The sequence below is a fragment of the Podarcis melisellensis genome (genome assembly GCF_964234715.1).
Source record: "Podarcis melisellensis genome assembly, chromosome: 3".
Classification (NCBI taxonomy): domain Eukaryota; kingdom Metazoa; phylum Chordata; class Lepidosauria; order Squamata; family Lacertidae; genus Podarcis; species Podarcis melisellensis.
Window position 1 is genome coordinate 33,776,915 of NC_138530.1, and position 16,768 is coordinate 33,793,682.

Here is a 16,768-nt window from a genome sequence, read left to right on the forward strand (position 1 = left end):
TCACTTTTAGTTCAGCACAATGGCATATTTTTAATTCACAGGCACATCTTTAAAGACTCCAGTTAGTTGAAGAATTTCTGGGTGCTAGAAAGGATCCTCTAAGCCAGGCATGGCCAAACTTGGCCCTCCAGATGTTTTGGGACTACAACTTCCATCATCCCTAGCTAACAGGACCAGTGGTCAGGGATGATGGGAATTGTAGTTCCAAAACATCTGGAGGGCAAGTTTGGCCATGCCTGCTCTAAGTAATAGCATGATTTCCTGTTGCCTTCCAGCCCCTTCCCCTTCTGCATTCTGATGCTTTCTAGGTTTACAGCCGTTATTGTGGGTGGTTCCATCAACAGACAACTGGAGTTTTTTTCTTGCTTGGAGACAGAGTGATGGGAAAACAGGTTTCTGCCTGTTTTACAGCTCTTAAATACAGAGTGCCTCTGTCGATAAGAAAGGCAGCAACTGTAAAATTTCCTTGTGAGAGGAATGGAGTCTATAATAGGTCCGTGCAGGTCCATGAGAAAGACAGTTTGTTCACGTTTCTCCTCTTGCTTCTTTCTTGTCTAGACTTTGCCAGAGGTTTGTTCAGAGCAAGACGAGCTGGATTTCCTCATGGAAGCTCTAATAATCAGGTGTGTTAATTCAAGTTGATCAATGGCCTTTCAACCTCAAGCACACGCCCAGCAGAATTAGAAGCAGTGGGTGGGGGAAAAATGTTGGACTGCTTTTATGCAGGTGAAAACCATTTCAATAATACATAACATTTGTATAATGCTTTAAGAGTGTTCAAAGTGATTAAAAGACATTTTCTTGTTGTATTTCTTACAACAACTTTTTAAGGTAGGTCAGCATTATTACCCCACCCCCTGGGTGGGACTGAAGCTGAGAGACAGAGGGCATTGCCTAGGAATTGTTGTTGTTGTTGTTGTTGTTGTTGTGTTTGTACCCTACCCATCTGACTGGGTTGCCTAGCCGGTGAGTTTATAGCAGGATCCAGATTCTCCCACAATGTCTCTTTGGCCGCTATGTTTATTTAGTTCATAAAATTTATACATGCTTGACTGTAAACAAACAAACAAAGCGGTTTACAAAAAGATAAAAGAAAGAAAATCAAGAAAAAAATTACAGCAATAGCTTGAAGCGTTCAAAAAGTTACAATATTAAAATAGGTTAAAATTCACACCAGGTTTCTAAGTATCTGGGTAGGCTTGTCTACACAATCATGTTTTTACCTTGTTTTACAAGAATGACACCACTTCAAAAGGAATAACATTTTCCAAAGCAAATGTATCCCCAAACTCACCCCTCCAGATGTTTTGGGACTACAATTCCCATCATCCCTGACCATTGGTCCTGTTAGCTAGGGATGATGGGAGGTGTAGTCCCAAAATATCTGGAGGGCCGAGTTTGGGAATGCCTGGACTAGACCAATAACTGAAGCTGTCAGGTTCTCAAATCTGCCCAAGCAAGTATTTACCGTTTGATTTAAAAGCTGTTTCTTCATCTCCTTTTCAGCAAGTTCAACCATCAGAATATCGTGCGCTGCATTGGGGTGAGCTTGCAGGCTCTGCCACGCTTTATTCTACTGGAACTCATGGCTGGAGGAGACTTGAAATCTTTCCTGAGGGAGACACGGCCTAGGCCGGTAAGGAGGAAACAGTTGCTTAATGCTGGGATCGGAGGCCCTTGTCTCCAAGTAGGTCTCCCTTGGTTAAATGTAGCCTAATTTTCTTCACATATCTCAACTGCTTCCTTTAAAAGAATCTTTGTGGGGGTTTGTGGCTCTTCCTCTCCCACCCTTTCTTGAACTTTAGAACTGTTAGGGGAGATATATGAACACGGAGCAGGTCTTGTGCTGATGGGGTAGCTGAGCAACACTTCACCATGCAACCAGCTTGCACCAGGATCCATAGGTGCCAACTCCCTGGGGCCCTGGGTGCCCGATCACCCACAAAATTCCCCATGAAGGGGCCAGGCACCCACAAATTTTGGTGCTAGGCACCCACGGTCAGGGGACCAAGCTGGCACTCCTAGCGAGCTCTTTGAAGTGATCTTCTGTTTCACTTGAACGTAGGGGAGTCTGTATGAAGAGAGAATCTACTACCATTCTAAATATCAGCATAATAAAGCTGCAGTTGTTACTCTACCTGTTTCTCAGTTCTGGACTGGATGAAAGGTACAGATCTCTTGGATCAGACTGTTCCTACTGTTTCAAAATTTGCAAGTTTTCAAGGTATATAGCACTCTTCCTCAGTCATGAATAAATAACATTTACGCATTCTTTTTTTGGAGTGCTGCTGCATAATTTTGAGAATAGAATTCTTGCTAGAAATATTGAACAAGGAACTGGTGTTACAGGAAGGAACTGATTGAAAAGGATCAAGAAGTCTGAGGATGCTAATAGCATTGTTACCCTATAAAGGTGGTCTGGAAATATGCTGGTTCTCTTTAGCCAAAGAAAGAAAGCAGCGTCGTGGAAAGAGTTCAAATTTATTGCAGACTGCATTAAGAATAAATGATCCAGAGAAATTCTCCTCTGGAATTCTCCAAATTCTGGACCCTAAATACAAAATTGAAGAAACCTTTATAACATTCTGTTTACATGCTTAGCTCATGAATGATCCCTTTCAGCAGCATAATTTGATAACAGAATGTGTGTACAGCTTGTGGACTCCTCATGTTCACTTCTAATTGGTTTACAAAAAATATGCTCTACTATCTGTACCATGGCATCAGATAGTTTATAAATTCACTCTTCTTCTGTCTCATGCAAAATGTTGCATTTTTCATAGTCTGTTACATGAAGCGGTCAGTTTGGAGCTTCTAGTCTCTTCAAGGCCACTTCGCCTTTCTGGTATGTGAAGCTGATAAGCGACGCCCTGCTTGTAAGCAAAAAGACAGGTTGAGGTGCATAAAAAATCTCTGCTTAGCTAGGTATGTACTTTTTATGCAGGACAATGGCACAGATACATTGTGGTTGTGACTGAGAACATGTTTATGCAGGCTCAGCACTTAGCAGGCTGAGGTCAGCTGCATATCAGAAACATGTTCTGTGACACAGGGTGAGAGCATGTCAGTATAGGGGTATTCTGTACTTCACCTTCCAGCTAGCCTGAAGGAACTTGGCAGCTCTCCTGCGTTTCGAATCGGCAAAACCTCTTCTTGGTGTCCTGCTAGCTGCTGATAGCGGACTGTAAGCTGTTGTTCAGTAGAAACTGACTCAAAGCAGAAATAATAGTGCTGTGAAAGCAATGTATGTTCAGAAATGCCTGTCTGCTGTGTTGACCCCAGTGAGTCTCATTCCCCTGGGTTCCCCGGTAATGACACTCATACGTAGTTCTTTCATTTTAAAACATGTTTTTCAAATTACTAGAGAGTCTTCCCATTACTGACCAGCGCCAACTTCATGAAAAAGATAACTTCGTATAATTGCTTTTTCTCCTGTCATGCAGAGAAATTGCAGCCACTGCTAAATAGTGACTGTCATGTCAGAACAGATCCAATGTGTAATGAACTCACATAGCACCCAACTTTAGGGAAGCTGAAATTATTATTATTATTATCATTTTTAAAGACACAATCCGTTTTAAATAAAAGATGATTTAAAGAAACTGAAGAATCTAGGGGCCTGCCTGATCAGATGAATGCCGTCTAGTTCAGCATTCTGCTTTGCTAAGCTCTCAAGCTGGACCTGAGCACAATAGCTCTCTCCTGTGCATGACGTAATATAGCCACCATTTGTAGCACACACTGATATCCTCCATCAATTTTTAAATCCTCCTTTAAAGTTGGTGGCCACCATCATTACATCTGGTGGAAGCAAATTCTGTAGTTCAACTTTGCACTATTTGAAGAATTGCTTCTTTTTACCTGTCCTGGACCTCCCAGTCTTCAGCTTCATTTTATGACCTTAGGTGCTAATATGTGAGGAAAACCTCTTTGTCTCCACTTTCTCCACACCAAGCACAATTTTGTATAACTGTATTACATCCCCACACAAACTCACATTTTAAAAAACAAAACACCCCAAATATTGGAACCCTTCCTCAATCTGATTGCTTTGTTTGCTTTTCCCAGTTGCACAACTATCATTTTTGAGGTGCAGCAATCAGAATTGAACAAGGTCCCCCAAATGTGGTCATTTTTTAGATTTGTAAAAGGGGTTTATGATATTGAAAAATATTATTTTCAATCCCTCTCTGAACAGTCCTGAACATAAAATTCAGCTGTTTTTTACAGCTGCTGCATATTGGGTCAACCTTTTCACTGAGCTATTCTCCACGAGCCCTCTCTCGTTGCCAGTTATTTATCTCAATTAATGTATATTTTTCACCCCAGCATGTATCACTTTGCACTTGCTTTCGTTTGTCATTTTAATCCCCATTCACTCACTTTGGAGACATCCTTTTTAATCTACTAGCAATCCCTTTTTGTTTTGTTTTTACCACCCTGAATAATTGGTGCCACCAGCAAAATTAGCCACCTCAGATTAAGTCAACCAATGCACACCATAGGGAATCAAGGCTGTGTATAGTATTTTATTTATTTCTTCTGAATGCTTACAGTATTATATTTGATGTAGTTTCAACACTTGTTTCCAACACTGAGTACAAAATGTCACCCAATATTCTGCTTTTTAACATTTGGCTACTCAAAGCTATCCCTGTGGCTGCTCAAAATGAGCTTTCATGGTCCGCATAACAACTGACAATGATACTTCGCGCATCTGAAAAAGAGAGATCTGGCCCACGAAAGCTTATGGCTCAACAAATGTGCTAGCTTTCAAGGACTCGTTGGTGACATCTGCATAAAACTTTACAGTATTTTTTAGTAGCTAGGGAGATGGTGATGAGCCTCCATAGGCCTGAGCAAAGCATAGGCCTTGTGTGTTCCTCCTCCTACATGGCCAGAAGTATCAGGAATCCTGGTTTGCAACAGTTAGTTAAATAATTGAAATTGAAATACTTTATTGTCACTTGTACAACTTGTATACAGTGAGATTACACAAGCACCCCCACTCAGCTCTCTTAGTCTTAATTCCCCTCGTTTACTGACACACACACCAAACCCAAAAGTCAGTTGCCCTGTTGTTATCTTTACATTCAGCAGCCTAACAGCTCACAGATAGAAGCTGTTCTTTACCCTGTTGGTGCAAATAATCATGCTTCTATATCTTCTGCCTGAGGGCAGGAGATCAAGAAAGTGCCGACCAGGGTGTGAATCATCCCTGAGAATTTTCCTCACTCTCCTGAGGCAATGTTCTTCCGCGATGTCATCCAGCAGATTCACGGGACAGCCCATAATATACTGTGCAGTATTCACCACCCTCTGTAGGCACTTCCTATCGGATTATGTCAAACCAGCGTACCACACCATGATGCAGTATGAAAGGACACTTTCTATTGTTGACCAGTAGAAGGAGATCATCAGATGTTGATTGACATCATTCTTCCGCAATACTCTGAGGAGATGGAGTTTCTGTTGGGCTTTCTTAACCACCTGGCTTGTATTGATTTTCCAAGTAAGGTCTTCACTGAGATAAACTCCTAGGAATTTAAAGGAAGAGACTCTCTCCACACAGCCCTCCCTGATGTACAGCTTGAAGTTGGCTTGTTTAACAACTATTGTTTGTTGTAAACCAGGATTCCTGGCTTGTACGTAACGCTAGATGAAGATTCTTTGACAGCAAAACTAAACTTGGCAGAAGCCCTCCTGGGCAGAAGAAGGGGAAGTAGAATCATAGAATCATAGAGTTGGAAGAGACCACAAGGGCCATCGAGTCCAACCCCCTGCCAAGCAGGAAACACCATCAGAGCCCTCCTGACATATGGTTGTCAAGCCTCTGCTTAAAGACCTCCAAAGAAGGAGACTCCACCACACTCCTTGGCAGCAAATTCCACTGTCGAACAGCTCTTACTGTCAGGAAGTTCTTCCTAATGTTTAGGTGGAATCTTCTTTCTTGTAGTTTGGATCCGTTGCACCGTGTCCGCTTCTCTGGAGCAGCAGAAAACAACCTTTCTCCCCCCTCTATGTGACATCCTTTTATATATTTGAACATGGCTATCATATCACCCCTTAACCTCCTCTTCTCCAGGCTAAACATGCCCAGCTCCCTTAGCCGTTCCTCATAAGGCATCGTTTCCAGGCCTTTGACCATTTTGGTTGCCCTCCTCTGGACACGTTCCAGTTTGTCAGTGTCCTTCTTGAACTGTGGTGCCTAGAACTGGATACAGTATTCCAGGTGAGGTCTGACCAAAGCAGAATACAGTGGTAGGTAGAAACATGAGAGTCCAACATTCATCCATGTAGTGCTAAACCGTGGTTTAATGTTACACAAAAACAGGGCCATAGAATCGGAGTTGAAAGTGGGCTAGTAGGTCACCTTGTCCAATCCCTTCCCACGCAAGATAAAAGCCACAAGGTGTTTTCTGCAGCAAACTAACACAGTTATCCCTCTAGAATTATTCATAGTGAGTTTACACAATCAATATGTGACTGTTTTTCTGTGGTTGGTTTCTTGGATTGAGAAGCAGGCCTGTAGATGTCATTTTTAAACGTTCATGGTCTCTAGCTAGGAGCTCAAGATGCTTTGTATTGTTGGTTGTTGTGGGTCACAACACAGTGCAGCTTGAGTCCTTACAGCCAAACACGTGGCAGGAAACAGGGACACACATAGTGACAGAACATAGCATTAGCCAACCTGAGCTACAAAGGGTGGCAGCGAGTCATAGAGCACTGCATTAGTTCTCTTAACACAAATATGATGGGGTAAGTCAGACCACAGCAGTTCCTACTATAATGTACAAAAGCAAGCACCATGGAGGAAACTAGGGAAAAAACAAACACATGACAGGATCTTTGGAGAAATAAATGAGACCTCAAAGCTCTGGCAGGAAAAATGTGCATCCATGTGGGTTTTAATACAAACACAGACCCTTGTGGAATACAGATAAGAGAGACTTCTTTGACTGTGTAAACTTGCACCAGCAATCTGAATCAACATAGTCTGCTAAGACTGTATTTTATTTTATTTTATTTTATGTTTTATTATATTTTATACTCATTGAATATGATTTCCTTCACTTGCATTTCACCTTAATTCAGAAAATTCTCCGTTGGAAGGTCATTATTTCTCCAATAATGACATAAGACTGATAAAGGCAGAGACCCAAAGCTGTCCAGATTCTTGAAATTGAAATGTGCAAATACTCTGAACATAACAAAGTCCTAAGGTGTTAAAAGACTTCCCTGCTCAAGGGTTTTTCACATAGAAAAGCAATCAGGAGAGGTTTTTGGTAGATAAGCAGTAATTTCCCTTCTTTGTGTCCTGCAGCATGTTGCTCAAAGCAGTGATTATGCTGAACAATGGAGTCAGTTTGTTTTGCGGTCACCTTTCGGAAGGTTTGACCTAACAAGGGGATGCGTTGCTTTAATGCTCCCAGCCCTTCCCTCCCTCCGAGCCACAACCACACAGTTTCCAGCTGGCTGTATCATCCCTTCATCTGGAGAGCAAGAGCAGCAAGGAGCTGCAAAGTGAATTTCCTTGGCATTTCAAGGCTACCCCAGTGCTCTGCATCTCTGTACAAAATGGGCCCAAACGCTTCATGTCTCTTTTTTTTTTTTTTCTATTCGTTTTTATTAAGTTTTTGATAACACAGAAAGATAAAAGCTTTTTTTACATCCAAGTACATATCGTAGCTCTTCCCTATTTGGACCTCCCTCAACTTTCCCGACAATCTTCCGCAATTTCTATCATATCTACACATTTCTTAATTTCAACATTACCATTAGGTCTTACAGTAATATCTTTATTTGTTCTCACGTAATGCTCCTCACTCTTTTACAAAGCTTCTTTTAGGCACACTAACGTTGTATGTTCCTCACATACTGTTTCCAAATAATCGGTAAATTTCCCCCAGTCCTCCAAAAATTTCTGATCTTTTTGATATCTTATTTTGCCTGTTAATTTGTCTAGTTCTACATAATCCGTAAGCTTTGCCCTCCACTCTTCCAAGGTCGGGACCTCTTTTCCCTTCCAATTCTGGGCCACCAGCACCCTTGCCGCCGTGGTGGCGTATTGGAAAAATTTACAGTCTTTCCTTGTTATAACTTTTCTTGTTATTCCTAATAGGAAAGTTTCGGGTTTCTTATCGAAGTTATATCTTAGTATTTTCTTCAGTTCGCTATATATTATCCCCCAAAACTCCCTTATTTTACTGCACTCCCACCACATATGCATGAATGTACCCTCCTTCTCTCCACACCTCCAGCATTTATTACTAATTTTGTACATTCTGGCTAATCTCACTGGCGTCAGATACCATCTGTACACCATCTTCATTAGGTTCTCTTTTAGGGAGACGCAAGCTGTAAATTTTATGTTTTCATTCCATATTTTATACCACTCGTCTATTTCTATATTATGTCCCAAGTCTCTGGCCCATTGGATCATCGTATCTTTCACCCCCTCATCCATCGTGTGCCAGTCTAACAGAATTTTATACATTTTTGAGATCACCTTGTGTTTGTTGTTCACTATTTCTGTTTGAAATTCCGAGTCTCTTTCTCTATATCCTTTTTCCTTTACATCCTTCTTAAACATTTCATTTATTTGTAGGTAATGTAGCCAATCGTAAACCTGTCCTTTTATTTGTTCGTAGGGTTTTATCCTCCATTTTCCCCCTTCCTTCACCACTAGTTCTCCATATGTCGCCCAATTGTCTCTCATGTTAACTTTTTTAACTGCTAACACCTCCAATGGGGATAGCCAATGTGGCACTCCTACCTCCAAGATGTTTTTATATCTATCCCATACTTCCAGCAACGCTCTCCGGAAAATATGGTTTTCAAACGACTTATAACCCTTTTTCTTCTCTTTCCATAGATGGGCATGCCATCCTGCTCTATTATCGAAACCTTCTAAATCTAACAATTTTGTGTTTTTGAGGTTGATCCATTCTTTCAGCCAACAGAGGCATGATGCCTCGTAGTACATCCTAAGGTCTGGCAGGGCAAACCCCCCCCTCTCCTTCGCATCTATCAATAATTTATGTTTAATTCTAGGTTTTTTCCCCTGCCAGACGTAGCGTGCGATCATCCTCTGCCATTCTTTGAAGGTCGTCGTTCCTTTTAATATCGGTAACATTTGAAATAAAAATAGCATTTTAGGTAGTATCGACATCTTGATTAGTGCAATTCTACCCCAGAAGGAAAGTTTTAGTTTGTTCCATACTATCAAATCTTTCTTAATTTTATTCCATGTCGGTATATAATTATTCTGATACAGGTCAATATTTTTTGTAGTCAGCCAAATTCCTAAGTACTTCACTTTTTTGACAATTTCAATTCCTGTTTGTTGCTGTAATTCTTCCATCGCTGATTTCTCCATATTTTTGACCATAATTTTTGTTTTCTTCCTATTTATTATAAATCCCGCCACTTCTCCAAATTTCTCCATTTCTTCTAGTATTTCTGTTGCTGATTCCAACGGATCTTCTGCCGTCAACACTAAATCGTCCGCAAAGGCTCTAACTTTGTGCTGATCTTTTCCTACCGTCACCCCTTTTATTCTTTCCTTTTTCCTTATTGAATCCAATAGCACCTCCAGAACCATGATGAATATCAATGGAGACAGTGGGCAACCTTGTCTGGTACCTTTAGAAATTTTTATCTCTTCTGATATCACACTATTTACTATCAGTTTGGCTCTTTGTTCCGTGTATATCGCCTTTATTCCATTCAGAAAATCGTTACCCATATCTCTCTGTTCTATATTTCTCACTAAGAAGTCCCAAGATACATTATCAAATGCTTTTTCCGCATCCACGAACATTAACATTGCCTGTTTCTCATTCCTGGCAGACAGATATTCCACAATGTTTACGATGTTTCTTACATTGTCTCTCATCTGTCTGCCAGGTAGAAAGCCTGCCTGGTCCTCATTTATGATCTCTTGTAAAACCTTCTTCAGCCTTCCCGCCAATATCCCTGCAAAGATTTTATAATCCGTGTTCAATAGGGAGATTGGCCTGAAGTTTTTAACTTGCGTCAGGTCTGCATCAGCTTTTGGGATGAATGTTATGAATGCTTCTCTCCACGTCTCTGGGATTTCTTTCTTCTTCAGAATCATATTCATCACTTCTTTCATTGGTTGTATCAAAGTTGTCTCCAGTTCTTTATAATATCTTGCTGTAAATCCGTCTGGTCCCGGGGCTTTCCCATTTTTCAATTTTTTTATTACTTCTTTTATCTCGTCTATTCCTATTGGGGTGTTCAACCTTTCTCTTGCCTCTGAAGAAATATTCTGTATCTCTTTCTCCCTTAAATACCTTTCTATTTTCCTTATGTTGTTTTTTTCTTTCCTTCTATACAATTGTTTGTAAAAATCCAGAAATCCTTTCCTAATCCCTTTTGGATTTGTTATCTCCTCTCCACCCACTTCTATTTTATTTATTGTAGTTCGCTCTTTCCTTTCCTTAGTCTGCCATGCCAGCCACTTTCCTGCTTTGTTCGCAAATTCAAATTTCCTTTGCCTTAGTCTTTTGATGTTCCATTCAATTTCTTTGTTTATCATCATTTCAAACTCCTTTTGCAGCACCTTAATAGTTTGTTTGATTCTGGCATTATTCGGCTTTTTTATTAATTTCTGTTCATTTTCCATAATTTGTCTTAGAATTTCCTTCTTTTCTCTTTCTCTATTTTTTCTTTTAATCGAATTCTGTTGGATGAAATACCCCCTCATCACCGCCTTGCCTGCATCCCAGACAACACTCCTCTTCGTTCCTTTATCCCAATTGTCTTCAAAAAATTCTTTCAATTTCTTTCTAGCCTCGTGTATTATTTTTTGGTCGTCTAGTAAGTAATCGTTCATTTTCCACCTGAACGATCTTTCTTCCAAACCTTTAATTTCTAATTCCAGAGGGCTGTGGTCTGAGATAACTCTTGGTTGGATTTCTACCTGGGATATTCTTGGCGTCAACTCGTTTGAGATCCAAATTTGATCAATTCTGGACAGTGATTCATTAGGGTCGGAGTAAAAAGTAAATTCTTTTCTCAGTGGGTGTCTTAGCCTCCAGATGTCTGTTAGATTACAGCTCTTTACCATATCGAAGAAAGATTTGGGTAGCTTCCCTTCTTTTGTGTTGCTATTTCTTAATCTATCCATTTCCAAGGCAAACGCTTCATGTCTCAAACAAATTACCCTGTTAAATTGCCCTTGGCAAAAGAAGAGCCTCTACTTTAGCAGAGACCAAATAAAAGGCAGCAGAGGCGCTTTTCTTCCTCAACTAAGAGTTTTACATAAAACTTAGCAGTAGCCTTGCCTACCTGGCGAGGGCAGTCCTAATGTCATCACCTGGGTCTGTTGTACCAAGATTGCACAGAGATCCACAAAGGGACAGAACAAAGATTTACACAGGTCCATGGATGCTGCTCTCTCCAATCTTACATACTCAAAGAGTAGGGCAGGGAAGGAAGAAGAGCAAAAGATGATGCTTATGACAGGAGTGTTGTGTCACATCTGTTCGCATTTTGCTTTTCTTGGGTATCAATAGTTGGACGAAGCTGGGGATTGTTACAACTTTCTGCTATAGAATTTCCCTTTCAAGCACTCTGGAAGGGAAAGCCAATGTTTGGCACAAAGCTTTCTGACTTCTTACAGAAGTGCCTATACAATATATCTCTGCTGCTGCAGTAGATTGGGATTAGGTTCTTGGAAGCCTGTTTTACCTGATTTTCGCTGTAATCAGTGTAGTCTCTCTCTCCTGGACATAAATGCAGATTAGAAGACAATATGCACTTCAGATCTCCCTCTCCAACTTAGAAAACAAGAAAAGTCCTGCTGGAACAGGCCAGAGGTCCATCTTAGTCGGACAGCAGTTTTTGTTCTGGCCTGTTTTCACCACAATCAGTGCTGTTTCTGTTCCACTGCAATTTGGTTTCCACCCAATACTTGCTGCCCACTATTCTACATACTTTAGGCAACTTACATTCATTTCAGTGTAAAGGAAACATCAAAACAGTGATGAAAAGTCATGTTTGCTGATTTAAGCACAAACTATGTGATTGAATACTGATCATATTCACTTGACTGATTTCTGTTCCTGGCCATAGACAAACGCGTGAAACTTTTTATCAGAATTCTCTGACATCCTTACATCTAGTCCAACTTCCTGTTCATACAAAGGCCAAACAGATGCCTGTAAGATGCCCACAAGCAGAATCGGAGAATAGCAGCCCTCGTTCACTTTCACGCTTAGTTCCAGCATAGTGCCATTATTAACACATTTGATATGAATTGTCTCAATTAGGATAATTTCCCTCTTTAAAAATGCTTTTCATGGAGGTTGCAGATGGTGAGGGATGGTGGAGAAAAGGTTTAAATGGGCGCCCAGGACACAAGAGAATGGTCTGTGGAGGTGCTGAGGGCAGTGTGATCGTGCTCCAACTACTGAAAAAGCAGCACTATGTTTGCAACAATGCGAGCTTCAATGTGTGCCTTTAAAATAAATGCAAACTGGAGTTTCCAAAAGGATTAGGAAACAATTCAGCACATATTATTGTAGCCACGCGGCTCTTTGCTTAAAGTGATCAGGTTTTGAAGATAATACTCTGAAGCGTCATACTTTGCATTATTTCTTTAGAGCCACCCCTCTTCTCTAGGCATGCTGGACTTGCTACATGTGGCTCGCGACATTGCTTGCGGCTGTCAATATCTGGAAGAAAATCACTTCATTCACAGGTAAGTAGCAGAAGCATTTGTTGCTGAGGGACCACTTCCAAACGCCCTGTGTGACTGACTTAGCTTGCAAAAGGACTAACGGGAGAATAGGAGCAGGAAACGGGCGAGGATGGTTGTGCACTACTGCCCCCTAGAGGTTCAGAACATTTTAAATATATATAAAAAAGGGAAGTTTGAGGAGCAAATTAGGTATTATAATTTTGCTGCGGCATGACAAGCTTTTGAAAGCATTTTCATAGACAGCATTTCCAGCACTGTTTGAATAACTGTAGTCCTTATCTCGTTGTTCAACCAAGGTGGGAAGGTAGAGCCCACCCAAGGTGGGCTGTGTGTTTGTGTGTTTAAACCAGTTGGTGGAGAAGAAAGGTCAAAGCCATACCTTCTACTTCAGCTTCTGGGGTCAGTGGTGCAGCTAAAGTCAAAGTGGTGCAGGTCCAGTTCCAAGGAGTTGACCAAATGCCCCCAAGGAGAGCAGCGAACAATAGAGGTGGTATCAGACAGGCCCAGCATCAGACCTATGCTAATATGGGGACATTGGGGGTCACTAGGGCTGATGCTGATTGGCACAGCACCCTTTCTTTTTAAAACAGAATCAGGGAACATAAGCTGGCCAGGCAAGGGCATGGTTACAGGTGTTCGTTTTAAAAACACATTGTCCTTCTCTGCATACAAAATGATGCTTACTCCCAAGTTAGACTTCAGGCTTTGCAAAGCAGTGGAACTACCACCGCACCCACAGCCTGGCCACTTGCATGGCAGAAGGTAGAAGGGGGGGCAGGCAGTTTGGGCGCCCGATCCCTGTACTAGCTTCAGGCTTGTGTGGCAATTGGGCCTAGATCAGTGCTGGCCAATGCTGGCTTGGGATGCAGCAGACCCTGGGCTGGGTCAGCCCCTCCCGACCCTTGGGATGCCTCGGTCAGTGGTATCCATCTGGCTTTGCTGGCAGAGGTACCACAAGCAGGCAGAAGGTCTGAACTGGTGGAGTGAAGGTGGCTGAGCCAGCAGAAGTGAGCAGAGGGATGCCTCTGATGGTGGGGAGGAGAGAGAGGGAGAGACGAGAAATGTCACAAAAGGAGCAATATACATGGTTGTCTAAAGATGGCTGCCTGTTCCCCATCAGACATTAAGACCAGACATTAAGGGTCTTAGTGCCAAGGGCCTTCTGGCGGTTCCCTCACTGTGAGAAGTGAGGTCTCAGGGAACCAGGAAGAGGGCCTTCTCAGTAATGGCACCTGCCCTGTGGAACGCCCTCCCATCAGATGTCAAGGAAATAAACTACTATCTGACTTTTAGAAGACATCTGAAGGCAGCCCTGTCTAGGGAAGTTTTTAATGTTTGATGTTTTGTTGTATTTTTAATGTTCTGTCAAAAGCTGCCCACAGTGGCTGTGGAAGCCTAGCCAGATGGACAGGGTAGAAATAATAAATTAATGATGATGATGATGATGTACTCTGTGTGTGTGTGTGTGTGTGTGTGTGTGTGTGTGTGTGTTAAAGCTAGCCCCACTGGCTCTCAAATTCATCAACTGGAGTGATCTGTGGAGCTTTAAATCTTGTGCTGCTGAGTCTCCCGTACCGGTTTCCCCCCCCCCAAAAAAGAAGAAGAAGAAGAAGAATGAAAATGTTCAATAGTCAATTAGTTTTGTCCTTAGTTTTTCCAATGAGTTGAGCCGTTGCTCCTCCAAGGGCAGAGTTTCACATGCTTTTTCTCCTTTCCATTTTGTTTCTTAGAGACATCGCTGCTCGAAATTGCCTCCTTACATGTAAAGGCCCTGGGAGAATAGCTAAAATTGGAGATTTTGGGATGGCCCGGGACATATACAGGTAAGAGAACGCAGCTTATTATTAGCCCCATTGAGTGGAAGCCTAATCCATAAAATGGGGTTGGTTTATCTGGCTTAACTTCTTTGCAGGATCTTATATTTTTGCCCTGGTCAGGGGACTTGTAATGTTTCCAGATCCTAACTTGCAGACAGTATTAGCATTTGCTGTGACACTGGGGACTAACCCCAACTTCCTCCATTCACGTTCAGAGTCCATCATCCTGCATTCTGTTGTGAATGCATCCTCAGCCACGCTCCCATTTCTCCCTTTTCTCCCCTCCACTCTTGTGTTCTGTTTTATACTCCTTGGTGTTGACCCCGTCACTTTCAGTCTCTATGTCAGCGTCATTAGTAAATCTCTCTAGTTTACAGCATATAAAAGAGGGGGAAAGGTCAGGAAAATGTAATTACCCAACCTGGAATTTATCCAGGGCGGTTGGGATTAATGATTCTGCAGTTACAGAAAGTGCCAGGAAGACTTTAATGACTGTGTGTGTGGTCAGGACTTCTGCTCACATCTCATCCGAAAAGCAACCCTCACAGTGCCCTCTAATGTCAGGCTGGAGAACTGCTTCATCACATGACGCAATGAAGGTCCGTCCACTCAACAGTTTTGACAGATGACTGACCCTTTGGCCTTTTACTTAACTTAGCTCTTTAAGAACATTTTTCGCTATAGTAAAAATGTGGCTTAAGCTTTGAACAGTTCATACCTTTTTACAGTGCTCTTTTTGGGGGGACACAGGGGTATGCATATCCCTAAACATTTTGTGAATCTAAGCTTGACCTCATTGAGGTGCAGTATTTCAATATGAGTAGGAAAATGAGAGTGCCTCTAAATATTTTATTTTTGGGGGGGAGCACTGCCTTTTTAAAAACAGCCAACAGGGTGGGAACCAGTTTACTTGCGGGATCACCTTACCACAAACGTCCCTGCATCAGCACTTGGTGCTTCCAGGAGGCTGGGATAGAGACTGACCATCACTGCCTTTTGCTGTTGCCAGCCTCCTCTGGAGAAAGCATATGGGAGCCAACTGTATGTCATTTAGCCTGGTGAGAAAATTCCTGCCCTCTGAACTGTACACCAGGCCAGTGTGGTGTAGTGGTTAAGAGGGGTAGATTTGTAATCTGGGGAACCGGGTTCGCGTCTCCGCTCCTCCACATGCAGCTGCTGGGTGACCTTGGGCCAGTCACACTTCTCTGAAGTCTCTCAGCCCCACTTACCTCACAGAGTGTTTGTTGTGGAGGAAGAAGGGAAAGGAGAATGTTAGCCGCTTTGAGACTCCTTCTTCTTCTTCTTCTTCTCCTTGGAGTGCAGGAAGGACCAGTATCAGAAACTTTAATGTCAGTTAACTCTAGTTTTGTGCTTTGTATTTAAACCTAGATTGTTGAGATTTTTTTTGGTAAATATTGAATTAATTCTGTGTTTGTTAAATTGTTGAATGCTGGTCATTTTTAAATTTACTGCCATGCTCTGTAATTCATATGTTTAGATGTTTTAAATGTTTGCTGTAAGCCACTTTGAGCATAGCTCATTGTGGAGAAGTGGCATATAAGTTCACCCAGTCAGTCAATTCCAGAAAAATGAGGATCAGCCTCCATGGTCACATGATTGTGCACTCATGTCTGATTTCATCTTCTAAATTCCCCCCGCTTTCTCAACAGAGCCAGTTACTATAGAAAAGGAGGGTGTGCAATGCTCCCTGTCAAGTGGATGCCCCCCGAGGCCTTCATGGAAGGGATATTTACATCCAAAACAGATACCTGGTGAGCCTGCTCCATATTTTCCATCCATTTTTCAAGCCACCTGCTGCTGGTTGGTTAAATGTAGCAACCACGTTTCTTCTGCAGCAACCTACCGTATTTTTCGCTCTATAAGACGCACCAGACCACAAGACGCACCTAGTTTTTGGAGGAGGAAAACAAGAAAAAAATATTCTGAATCTCAGAAGCCAGAACAGCAAGAGGGATCGCTGCGCAGTGAAAGCAGCAATCCCTCTTGCTGTTCTGGCTTCTGTGATAGCCGCGCAGCCTGCATTCGCTCCATAAGACGCACACACTTTTTAGGAGGGAAAAAGTGAGTCTTATAGAGCAAAAAATACGGTATGTCCTTTCTTCAAAAACACAAGAATCTCTGTAACTCTGATACTGCAGAAGGATCTCGCAGTCAACAAAATCAGTCGTGCATGGGTGTACCACATGACAGGCTTTTTGCC

General features: G+C 42.0%; 1 protein-coding gene across 3 annotated transcripts in view; it reads left to right on the top strand.

Moving 5' to 3' along the window:
• The window catches only part of ALK (ALK receptor tyrosine kinase), a 587,955-nt gene that overhangs the window by 563,523 nt on the left and 7,664 nt on the right, over window positions 1-16,768 (top strand). For all 3 annotated transcript variants that reach the window (XM_081903661.1, XM_081903662.1, XM_081903663.1), the window contains 5 exons: window positions 559-623; window positions 1,507-1,636; window positions 12,633-12,730; window positions 14,461-14,553; window positions 16,218-16,319. In XM_081903661.1, coding sequence (XP_081759787.1) covers window positions 559-623; window positions 1,507-1,636; window positions 12,633-12,730; window positions 14,461-14,553; window positions 16,218-16,319 — 488 coding nt within the window. The remainder of the gene's footprint in view (window positions 1-558; window positions 624-1,506; window positions 1,637-12,632; window positions 12,731-14,460; window positions 14,554-16,217; window positions 16,320-16,768) is intronic.